This window comes from Gekko japonicus, unplaced genomic scaffold (assembly GCF_001447785.1).
Source record: "Gekko japonicus isolate JY-2015 unplaced genomic scaffold, Gekko_japonicus_V1.1 scaffold94, whole genome shotgun sequence".
In the NCBI taxonomy this organism is placed as follows: domain Eukaryota; kingdom Metazoa; phylum Chordata; class Lepidosauria; order Squamata; family Gekkonidae; genus Gekko; species Gekko japonicus.
Genome location: NW_015174274.1, coordinates 1,730,994 through 1,743,195, shown reverse-complemented (window position 1 = coordinate 1,743,195; position 12,202 = coordinate 1,730,994). Strand labels below are relative to the sequence as shown.

Below are 12,202 nucleotides of genomic sequence, written 5' to 3'. Positions count from 1 at the left end.
TCTGGACGGTCAGCTGGGTTTTCGGGGCGCCTGTGGAATTCGGGAGGCACAGTACCTGTTGGGACGGCTGGTCGGTGAGGAGGTAGAGTTCTGCTGTATCTGCGGATGTCCCGTGCGTGGTGGCAGACGGACGGCGTAGTTGCACCGGAGCTTGTTGGCGCCTGCTTCCCTTGGAGCGGCAGATGCGTGCGAGGTGTCCCTGCTTTCCGCAAGTGTGGCACGTCGCGTCACGGAACCTGCAGGACCGGCGCTCGTGTTCTTCGCCGCAGCTGGCGCATGTGGAACGGCCGGCGGGCTTGTGTCCCGGGTTGCCTGTGGCCGGTGGCTGGCGGCGTGGTGGCTGTCGGACGAGGCGGACGTCTTCTTCCTCGGAGTCCTCGGTGTCTCCGTCGGGGAGGACTTGGTGCGCTGCTGAAGATGGGCGATGGGAGTCCTCGTGTGCGATGGCGAGTTGAAGGGCCGCCTCTAGCTTGATGTCGGCGGTCCCGACCATCTTCCTCTGCAGTTTGAGGTCACTGAGGCCCCACGCGAACTGTGTCAGCAGGTTCTCCTCCACCTTGGTGAAGGAGCAGTCCATAGCCAGCTGGCGCAGGGCGGCCATGAAGGCTGCAGCCAGGTTTCTGTGTGCGGCTCTGGAAAGCCAGCCGCCTGGCAAGCGTTGTCGGCCGCGGCGTGAGGTACCGGGTGAGGGCCTCGATGATCTCCTCGTAGGTGCACTCCAGAATGGATTTGGGCGCGAGGAGACTTTTGGCGAGACGGACCGTCGTCACTCCGCAGGAGCTCAGGAGCAGCGCTCGTCTCTTGCCGGCATCGGTGACCTCGTTGTACTCGAGGTGGCATGTTAGCTGGTCGGTCCACGAGTCCCAGAGTTCGGGGTGGGTGGGATAGAAGATCTCCAGATTCCCTCGGTTGGAGGCCATGGCGTAGCGATAGCGCGGTGCTGCGGTTCCTTGTAGCGGTGCGCGGTGCGGTGCGGCTGGTGCGCGATGCAGAGCACGGTGCTGCAGGAACGGAGCTTAGCATGCGCTGGTGCGAGCCAGGCCAGACTCAGCGGAATCCCACCTTCGTCGCCACTGAAAAGTACTGGGTTCGCCGCATGGAGGACTCGGATGACAACATGCGCTTGCACACGTTTATTCCGTACTTAACATAAGACACACAACGACCCTGCAAGGCCAACTATATACACTCCCATCCCTGGCCTCCCACTCCATTGGAGGGTTTGAATTTCCCGCCAAGAAGCCCATTGGTCAGCTGGGGGGGGGGGACTAGGATCCTAGGTCCCATTGTCTTTCTGGAGCCAAGCTCCTGTCTTTTCTTGTGGCCGCCGTGTGGCGGCTGCATACATAACAGGTACCTTCCTGCCAATGCCAAGCAGATGTTCTCTCACTGTTGTTGGTATGCAGCCCCCTTGCCATTGTCCTTTAACAACCTTTCCTCAAGAGTTCGCTCCCCCCAACAGTCACTGACGTTGCCCTTTCCCCCTGTCAGTTCCACCTTCTGAACATTTCTTCCCCCCCTCCAAGAATCACATTGGTCACGGAATGGCACCAGCACAGTTGCCCATGTGACCCGTATGCCTCAAGGGGATCATTTGCCTGCTTGACCCTTAAAGACTGTTGGCTGTAAGGTTCCATCCTGAGTCCCACCATATCTCACCCCCAAATCTGTCCCCCAAAGGCGACTGGATTCCAGCCTGAGGTGGTCTCAGGGCTCTGGATCACTGCCTGCCTACAATGGCGACTCAACACCATCCAGGTATAATTCTCTTTGCAAATGAGCCACCCCCCCAACCGGGGAGCATTTAACCCCCCTCCTCACAATGGACCCCCATCCACTCTTCTCATCCGGGTGTCAGTCTCCTCGCCCGAGGAACTGCAACCCTCCCACCTACAGGGCTGCCTGTTGGTCTCAGGGCTCTGGGCCACCACCTGTCTTCCAGGATAAGTCATCATCTGTGCCGTGTCCCCAGTGGTGACCATCCTGTCATGGCCTCCCCATTGGCTGTGGGAGTCTCAAAGATTCCTTGTCATGACAGAATCATGCTGAGAAAGAGAAAAATCCCTTTTATTTCATTGAAGGGTCCACTCAAGTAGCCCTTGATCTGACTAAGGTGCAGTATTCTGCTGTGACACATGCATGTCATCTAGGACACTAGAGTGTGTTCTGTTATACCAAAACTATAACAGTGATGCCTTGCCAGTCCCCTCTAGTCCTCAGGGGGAGCTACAGCCCCAGACTGTTCTTTTCCAGTCCCCCACCCCCAAAGCAGCCCCGATTGGCTGTTTAGGTGGAAGAATGGAGGGGAGTGCTGAATTCAGTCTCCCTTCTCTGCTTCCCTCATTAAACATGAAGTTGTTAGGCTCTTAGCTTAGATCTTTAATTGGAAAGTGTGCATTACAGAATATATTTTCACTGAATCAGCAGCATTTATCAAAAACATTCTGTATCATCATCAGGCATGAACTTCCACATATTTCTGCTTAGAACAGTGGTATTCAAGGTGTTACTTCTATTAATCTGTTCAGTTCGTTAAGTAGAGGATAGGTAGCTACTGTCCCTGCTTATTATCAACATTTTCCACAAGATATTGTGAGTCCTTATTCTGAAGCATAACCACATCGTCATGATACACAGAGTTGTCAAACCCAGCAACGGTCACTTGCTGCCGACGTCTTTTCCTGTAAAAAACATAGCCTGCAATGCCAGCGGCGGTGACGATGAGGAGAACAAGAACAACTGCCATTGCAACCATGCCATGTGCTGATGGAGAAGAATCTTCTTGTTTTGCTGAGGGGAGAAATTCAAAATGCACCGTCACACATGTCATCATGCAGATCCCTTCAGTGATTGCTACTGTGTCGAAACTGTGTCCGTCTGCTCTTTACAGATCACTGAAGGATGCTTTGTACCTGAGCACAGTGTGCAAGGAACTTATAAAAGCAAGGAAATGGTTACCTGGTTGAGGGAAAGAACCAACTACACAGATCAAGGATGGAGCCAGAACTGGGTTTGTACAGCAGGAACTCTAACACACCTTGTAGTGGAAACAGAATGTCCTTTCTAAGGAAAACTCTGACAACCCACTTCCTGAAATATTGCAGCAGACTGCTCCCCAAGCTTCATACATATTAAGCATTTAGACATCCTTGAGTTGTTTTTCCTTCACCAGAAATATAAGATATCCTTATTCTCTCCGTGTATGTGAAGGAGAATGCTCCTGCTATCATTTCTTGTCAGACTCTCAGAAGATGCTATGGATACATGAGATTTATGGAATGTTGTGGCAGAAGCAAAATCTGGTGCAAGTCATTTACGGATACCAGTGTGAACGAGCAAGACAATGACACAGTGGATCTGCAATGTAGCCCGACTGGGCCGGCAAGGAGTAATTGGGATGTGAAGCTGCTAACGTTTGCCTGCTATAGGGTTCAGTTAAGGTTGCACAATACCCAAAGGGATTCTAATTGTGAAAATTTGAAGGCATGGTGCAGCTTAGTGAGGGGATTCAGGAACACAGAGCTTGCTAGCATGTGGGGCCAGTGTCTGGAAACCCCTACTTGTGCGGGGGTCCTAGCTTTCACCAAGTGTTTTCACAAAGTGGGGTGAGGCCAGGTGGGGCTTTTGCCTCTTCTTTGGTTTCTTTACTTATATATTCTAGGCAGCAGTCAAACACACTAAATAGTCCACTTTCAATGCACTTTCCAACTGGATTTTGCCAGTTCACACAATAAAATCCAGTTGGAAAGTGCACTGAAAGTGCACTGAAAGTGGACTATTTAGTATGCGTGACCACAGCCCTAGTCTGTTGTGTGTGTTGTTCAGGGTTCAAGGACAATGATATCAGGATGGCTTCTCATCTGAAATACACTCATAGGGATAGATAGCATCAGTGCCTAACATTTGGGATGGGTTCTTTTCATAAAGCAGTCTTACCTCCTCCATTGATTGAAGATTCTTTAGTTGGCATAGCTTCAACAACTATAAAATGTTATAAAATGAAAACATAGTTATTTCTCCATATCACAGCAAATATGAATGAATTTTAAATCAATTATTTTTAGTAGAGCAGGAAGGCGGAGAAGGGATACTTGTGGAGGGCCCTGGTGCTGGTTAGTAAGAAGTTCTTCAAGTGAACCACACTAAGTGTGAGGGTGACTGTGAGGTGCTAAGCCTTTGCTCTGATGTCACAAGCCAGGAAGTCAAGCTTTTACATCCTACCCACAATACTAACTGCGTGGGATTGGCCTGTAGTAATAAAATGGCCTGGCATCTGAGGGGAGGAAAGTGACCCCCAGGAAACTAAATTTGGCTCTTGGACCTCCATCTGGTTTATCTGGTGCACTTTGTTCTGCAGTTTCTCCAGATAGTTCCTAATATGCTCCTATTATGCTTCCCAGATGGACACGTATCAAGGCAGTTAACCAGCTCAGACAATGAGTTTCTGTGGGAAAGAACTCCAACATGTGCTTTCAGATTGCTTCTAGAATTTCTTCAAAAAATAACACCCCAACCCAGTTATTTACTTAACAGAAAGTCCTCCTCTTTTTAGTGGAGTGTATTTCCAGGTAAGTGTTCTCTGAATCACAGAATTTGCTTTTAGGTCTCCATACAAGAAGCTAGATCCAAGTTCAGTAGCACCTTTACAGGCCAACAAAATTTTTGGAGTATAAGCTTTCATGAGTCAAACTTCCTTTCATCCAGAGTGAGGATGAGGAAGAACATCAGTCTGGGTACTATACAAGCCACTTACCAAGCCTATGGTATGACCAGCAGATGCAGTGCCCAGGCTGGATCTCACTGCCTTGCTGTGGGGTTGCCAAATCACTTGTTGCAAGCCAGCTCCTGCACCATCTTAAGCTACTAAACCAGCAAAGCCATCCCTCTCACAGGCATGCAATGATTGGGAAAGGGGTATTTGTATTTCCATAGTCAGTGCAGCTTGCAAAGTCACTGGGTCCTTATTGGAATGAGAGAGCTGGCAACACCATGCATCGGACTGTGTCACAGTATTCCTGGTGCTGTTCTGTAAATGTCTGGATTGTGCTCTACAGCTGTGTCTCTGCATTATCGGGGTCTGATAGATTACGTTTGACTGCACCCACTGCCCATTCCTAAACTCAGTTGACTTCACCGTGAATGCCCCGGAGAGGAGGCTGTGGGGTCGGTCTTGTAGAGGAGGGACCACCAGGTTGCCTACTGTGCCATATCAGTGCTGCTGTCTGGTAAGCCATGTAGTTTGCCTGGGGGTGGGGATGGTTGGAATGTAAGGGTTACTGTTGCAAAGGGGAGCTGATATGGCTGAGATAGGGCAAAGAGACGAAGAGACATAGAGACAGGTTTTAACAAGGAAACAATAGGTTTCGGTATTCTGGGTGAAGCAAAACAGGCTACCTCAGGGAGAATAGAGGTTAGGCTTTAGGGTATTTGGTTAGAGTAGAAGGCCTATGCATCACACTTGTGCTTCAATAGCACCCCACTGGCATTGGTGAGCCAAGGCAATACTCCCTATATAGGGGGTGGTGGCCAAGGCCAGAGGGCACTTAGGATAGCACAGTAAATTAAGTATAACAAGCAGGGAGCTTCAAGTACTTGCAGTGGGCATCTTATTTCCCCCTTCCCCATGACTGCCTCTTTCACTTCCCTGAAAGCCTCCACAGCCTCTCTCCTTTTTCTGTTTCCTTCTCTCCTTAACACCCACCATCCAACCTATTTTTATCTGTTATCCCCCCCCACTTCAGCTCTCCTTCCTTCCTTCCTTCCCCCCGGCACTCTCTACCTAGGAAAACTATTGCCCAGTTGCATGATGCCAGCTACCAGGCTGGGCCCAGTTGCACAGTGGGGACTTGAGGGGGGGGGATCTCACTGCCCACTATATCCCTCTCTCCACAATATCATCTTTTTACTTCCTCCTGCCACCCCCCATATCCTCTCCTTCTCTCCTTCCCACCCACCAAGAAAACCTTTTATTTGACCCCCAGCATCAGGTATATATACTTAATTTACACCTGACCTTTCTCCACAATTGGTTAACTAAAGCAGCTTACATCAGTCTCCTCTCTTCCATTTTCACAACCACCCTATGAGGTAGATGAGGCTGAGTGTATGTTACTGGCCCAAGGTCATCCAGGCAATAATGTGGTGGCTGCTTAGCAAAGAAGCTGAGGACATTTGTTTCTTAAAGCTAGAAGTGCTTCTTCTATTATGGGGGGGGGGGTTAAGGTTTTTTTTTTTTTTTGCAGATTACAGAATTTTCTGCAAAGGTAGAGCCTATTCAGGTTTGTAGAATGATGTCTTATCTGTTCATGATTCCAGTCTCAGGTTTTAAGTATCCACAGTTTCAGCCACATTGCGAATTACTTATATTGATGGTAAATATTTGAGACTTACTTTTGGGAGTTTTACAAATATATCCATTGCAATGATAATGGCATTTTAAAACAGACCACTTCCCATGATCATTGCTCACTTCAGCACACAATATATTTAATGATGGATTATATTCTGCTTCACTTCCATTTCGGGGCTCTCCAGTATCCCAGTTGACAAAATCTACTGCAGTGCCATCTTGCCATAACCATTCCCCTAATGGTATAAAGAAATGTACTTCTTAATGACTGAAAACATAAAGAGTAGCACATTTATGGACAGAATAGTATTATAAAGCTACAGTGGCTCTTTTTCATATTGAATGGTCTTTCATTGGATAAAATGAAAAAATAAAGCATTAACATTATAATTGCTATTATTTTACCTGAAGAGTCTTTAAAAAGACTTCAGTGAAAATGATTTTAAAAAATGACGGTGACGTCTAGGTCCCTTGAGATAAGTTTATTTAATAAATGGAGTCTGGTGCATCAGTCTAAGGCTGAAAGTTTGCTTTCTTGTGTATAAGTTTCACTGTCAATGGAACTTGTTATCTAGAAGGCCTTGCAAAGTTTTATATCTCACCCCACTAACTAGTTGCCTAAGAGGAGGAAATATGTTTTGATTTTGATTTTTTTTAAAGATTAAAAATAAACCTGCCAGAAAGGAAATGTTTAGGAGTCTGGTGTTCTGTATGTGTAACCAGAGGTAGTCTCAGACCTTTTCTTTCTAGTGATAGACTTTTAAAAACTAAAATACATCCTTCTGCAGGCTGGTTTGACCAAGACTGCAGAGCAGCTAGGAAGGAGATTGTCCCGTCCAAATGACAGGTGCATAACCATGAAAGTGGATCCTCTTTCACCACCCATATATCTCTAAGGTTAACCTACAAGAAGTTTTTAAAGCAAAATTAGGGGTTTTCTTTGGCCAGACTTCAGTGCCAGGAGCTGGGTCTGGCCATCTTAGAGAGAAGAGAATCCCAGTTCTGGGACCTAGTCTCCACATGCCTGAATAAAGTCTCCACTCTGTTGGAGGCCCAGGTCTCCACCAAATACTGGCACACACACAGTTCAGTCAGATCTTTGGAACCAATTTTGCTTCTGCTAATGGGGCCACGAAGCAGGCTGATCTATCTACCTTGCCCGAATATCCTCTTTTATCGGTTTCTGAGATCAGAGTTCCGATTGCCTCCCTTCCATCTGGCAAGGTGCCAGGGGAAGATATGATTCCTGCAGAACTATTTAAGTATTTCTGTGATTGGAGGACTCCAAACTTGGCAAAGCGCAGGGCTATGTCCATCTATGTTCAATGAGACTTACTAACTAAACATGTTATTGAAAGGCTATTTTCTAGTTAGATGCCAAAATTCTTTCATGCTAATTAGACTCTTAATTAAAGTACATTTCCGGACCACTAGACCAAAGCAGTCTTCTAGTTCATTTACTCTCTGTATTTAGAACAGTCTTTCAAAGATTTTCTCTTATTTCTTGCCAGATATTTACTATGTGTCTTTTTTTTTAGTGTGCTGCAGCTTGTATTGTGACTAGTATTTATGTGGAAACAAGGGCCACTTCCGCACTGTCACTTTTGTCATTCATTTCCCCCTGTTGCTTCCCCCCCCCCTTTCCACATATGTTTTGCTCCCCCTGGGACTACTAGAGAAAGCAAAACACATTAAGGGGGGGAAAAACCCTGAAGCAACAGGGGGAAAACGAGTGACAAAAATGACAGTGCAGACTGTTTATGCAGTGTGATTTTCCTGCCTCCCCCTCCTGTGGGAGTGTGAAACGCCCCCCCCCCCCAGTCCTGTTCCTCAGGGGACATTTCAGGCTCCCATGGGAAGACTGAAGTGGTAAAAATGCTCTCTGCAAATATAAGTCCTTACTGCTGTGGAAGCTTTACTCAATATCCAACCCTGAAAGTTTATTAATAAATAGTGAAGCTTAAATGGTTACCATCCACATTTTGTAACAATCCTATCCAAAATTTTCCTTGATCAAGGTGCTGCATGTACTCTTTCAGAAACTTCATTTCAGCTGAATCTTCTATTGAAGTCAAAGAACCACCTAGAAAACATCAAGTAGAAAAAAATACCATTTAAATGTTGCCTTTTTATGGAAAGTTATTTTTAATGAAAAAGGCAGTTTCACACAAGCCTGTTCTATAATCACCAAAATATGGCACTCCTTGGGCATGATTACTTGTGATGGAAAATGCCATCAAGTTACATCTGACTTATGGTGACCCTGTAGGGTTTTCCAGGCAAGAGATGTTCAGAGGTGGTTTGCCATTCCCTGCCTCTGCGTAGCAACCCTGGACTTCCTGGCTGGTTTGTTGTTGTTCAGTCGCACAGTCGAGTCCGACTCTTTGCAACCCCATGGACCAGATCCCGCCAGGCCCTCCTGTCTTCCGCCGTCCTCTGAAGTTTGCTCAATTTCATGTTCGTTGCATCTATGACACTGTCTAACAATCTCATCCTTTGCCATCCCTGTCTTCTTTGACCTTCAATCTTTCCCAGCATCAGGGTCTTCTCCAGTGAGTTCTCCCTTCTCATTTGGTGGTCAAAGTATTTGAGCTTCAGTTTCATTATCTGGCCTTCCAGGGAACAGTCAGGGTTGTTCTCTTTTAGGATTGACTGATTTGATCTTCTTGCAGTCCAAGGGACTCTCAAGAGTCTTCTCCTGGCTGGTCTCCCATCCAAATATTAACCAGGGCCAGCCCTCCTTTGCTTCTGAGATCTGATGAGGCTAGCCTGGGCTAACCAGGTCAAGGTAGGTAGACACTATTCAGAGAGCACCTGCTGCCTCGAGAACCTGTGCAGAGTGGAGCGAGGAGATGACATACCATCAGCCCCTCCAGGGTTTTCATGATGCCCACTGTTGTTGTTGTTGTTTTTAAAAGTCCTATAACATTTATTGTCTCATCTTTTCTTTACTGTAAGCCACTTTGAAGGCCTATTGCTAGGCAATAAGGCAGCCTGTAAATATTACAAATAAATGTATTTTTTCAAATCTTTAGGAACAGATTCTTATAACTTCATTTTATAACAATAATATGCTTAGCATTTTATTGCCCTTTTGAGGTGCTTCACATATCTACTCTTGCTATAGTCATGTATTTATTTTTTGTATTTGTATTTGTATCCTGCCCATCCTGTGAACGGGCTGAATGAAGAATGGAGGCGGAGAAAGTATGCCTTGCCTATAGCCAGCTACTGTGTTTACAGCAGAGGCAAGATTGATTTTTTGATTTAAATCATTTTATCTCATCTTTCACCAAAAGCAGACTCAAAGCAGTTTGATAAGCTAAATTGCAGAAATTCCTGATTTGGAGGAAAAAAATCATTTCAGGTTTGTGTTTTTGTACCATAATTTTTTTTAAACCAGACAATTTAATATCATACAGAAACAGCATTCACAGGTTGCATGCTTTTCAAATGACTTGAGCTCTTTGCATTGTGCTTAGAATGGAAAGAACCAAGTCCCATAGGTTGAACGCATCCTGAGCTCTTTGGGTCCAGCACATACGAATTTGGTAGTAGACACATCAAAAATCTCTTCTGTCAAAAAGTTTCTATATTGATGTGTATAGGAGGGAAATCATCAAAAATATAAGGCAAAGAATAATGTACTTTTGGTATAATGTTTGCTGTGCCAATCTCTCTAATGTTACTAAAGTAGCATTGCTAAACTAGAATAGGTTATATCATCAACAATTTACTATGATGCAATTGTTTCTATTGAAATATAAATTATATATTTCATTCAGAGAGTTACAGAGAATGAAAGAAGGAAAAGCAGGGTAAACAATAAGATGTAAGGAGGAATTCATAGTGTGAGAAAAAAACAACTGCACTTAAATTGGCTTCTCCCATCATTCTTTTTATGCTGCGAATTCCCTATGTTTACATTCTGGAAGTAGGAAAAGTGTGTGTGTGTGTAAGGTGAAAGGCACTTCTTTTTTTCTGTTCACTGTAATTTGCCAAAGGAAAAATCTTCAATGTAAAATTCTGGTGGATTAAGCCAAATTCGTTTTTCACTAGAAGTAGAGTTTTCTCACCTGATAATAAGAAAGTGGAAGCTGTCAACACACTATTTAGAGCTCACATTGTTATGTCCTAGTTCAAAAGGACACCCACCTAACTGAGAGCATTTCGTGGATGCCCAAGGCCAGGACGTCCAATCACGTATGATTGTATAGCAATGAGCACGGAATGGAATCCAAGCTGTAGAGCTTTCTTGTTGGGGTTCAGGGCATCTTCCAGGGACCTGAGGATGATCAGTTGGAGCGGTTCCTGTTGTAGAAAAAAAGAATTGGTATTTTTACAAAAGTCTTTTAAGAACACACATGTAAATAATTAACCATGATCCGGATGATTTGTTTGTGCCCAGAATCTCAAATTCATAATTTACAATACAAAATTTATGTAAACCTGAGTATCATCTTCATTATGTTTATGCTAGGGTTGCCAGCCCCCAGGTGGGAGTAGGGGATCTCCCAATTTCATGGGCTCCAGCCCTCTGCAGGCCAGGTGACCAGTGGGGGGAACCCCACCCCCAACAGCCATGGCCAAGCACAACATCCCCAGCATGATCACATCACACAGAAGGGACATTGTCACGTTGGGGATGTCACACGGCAACACTCTGGTATTTTCGGCAAAACTCTATCATAACCATAGTGATGTTGTCCCACCCCACCCCCCACTTCTGGGATGCTCCCTTCCACCCAGAGAAAACCAGAGAAAAATAGGTTTTGTTTTTGCACCATGAGTTATGTGTAGAAAGAGCATGGCATCATGTGGCCGTTCCCCTTTAATTCGGGGGTTTCAGCTTCCCATGGAAGGAAAAGTCACCATGTAGAAGTCTCCACTGTTGAATACATGGGCATGCTGGATTTTTATGTGTAAAGTGCCATCAGGTTGTAGCTGACTTGTGGCAACACCAGTAAGGGCTTCCAAGGCATGTGAGAAGCAGGAGTGGTTTGTCATTGCTTTCCTCTGCAGATTTTGGGAACCCAGTCCACCACCAGCTAGCTGTCTGGTGGGGGGAGCCCCACCGCGCATGACATGCCTGGCACGATGATGTCACCCAGAGGTGATGTCATCACACTGGGCATGTCACACGGGGGGATGCTCTGGCATTCGGCAAAAAACACTATGGTGACCATCGAGTTTTTAGCTGAATGCCAGAGCGTCCCCTGTAGAACATGCCCAGAGCAATGATATCATTTCCAGGTGACATCATCGTGGCACACATGCTATACACACGCAACAGAAAACCCAGGAAGGAAGCCAGGAACCCACACACACACACACCGGCATACAGGTAGGACCTGCCAACCCTACTTCCTCCAAGTACTGAATGTGCTTAACTTCTGAGATATGATGAGATCACGCTATATCATGCTCTCTGCCCTCACCACATGCTGGATACAATCAAATGAATTTCATTTTATTCCCACACTGCATACTGAAAAAGTCAATACTCACAGAGAGAGAAAAAATTGTGTCCGAATCAATTTGCAGTAATGTCCTCATAACCAGGGGTCTTTTTGTAGAAAAAGAGCTGCAGGAGCTCATTAGCATACGGTATGCTAATGAGCTACTAGGCTATTAGCATAATAGCTCATTAGCATATGCAACACCCCCTGACATCACCGGAAGTGATGTCAGAAGAGGAAGCAAAAGGGGGGGAGGCATCTTCAAAAGCCTCCCCTTCCCTTCCCGGGGGGGGGGAGCAAAGAGAGAAGGGGTTTAAACTTTAAACCCCTTCTCACTAGAGTTGGGCTACAGAAGGAGGAAAGAGAGCGAGACAGTAGAGAGAAGGAACGAAAG

General features: G+C 45.8%; 1 protein-coding gene across 1 annotated transcript in view; it reads right to left on the bottom strand.

The window, feature by feature from the left end:
* Positions 1-2,551: 2,551 nt before the first annotated feature.
* LOC107120957 (macrophage mannose receptor 1-like) overlaps positions 2,552-12,202 on the bottom strand; it is a 67,394-nt gene continuing 57,743 nt past the window's right edge. The window contains exons 25-29 of the mRNA XM_015423749.1: positions 10,505-10,660; positions 8,322-8,432; positions 6,391-6,585; positions 3,937-3,981; positions 2,552-2,790 (exon numbers count right to left, since the gene is read on the bottom strand). Of these exons, the coding sequence (XP_015279235.1) occupies positions 2,552-2,790; positions 3,937-3,981; positions 6,391-6,585; positions 8,322-8,432; positions 10,505-10,660 (746 nt within the window). The remainder of the gene's footprint in view (positions 2,791-3,936; positions 3,982-6,390; positions 6,586-8,321; positions 8,433-10,504; positions 10,661-12,202) is intronic.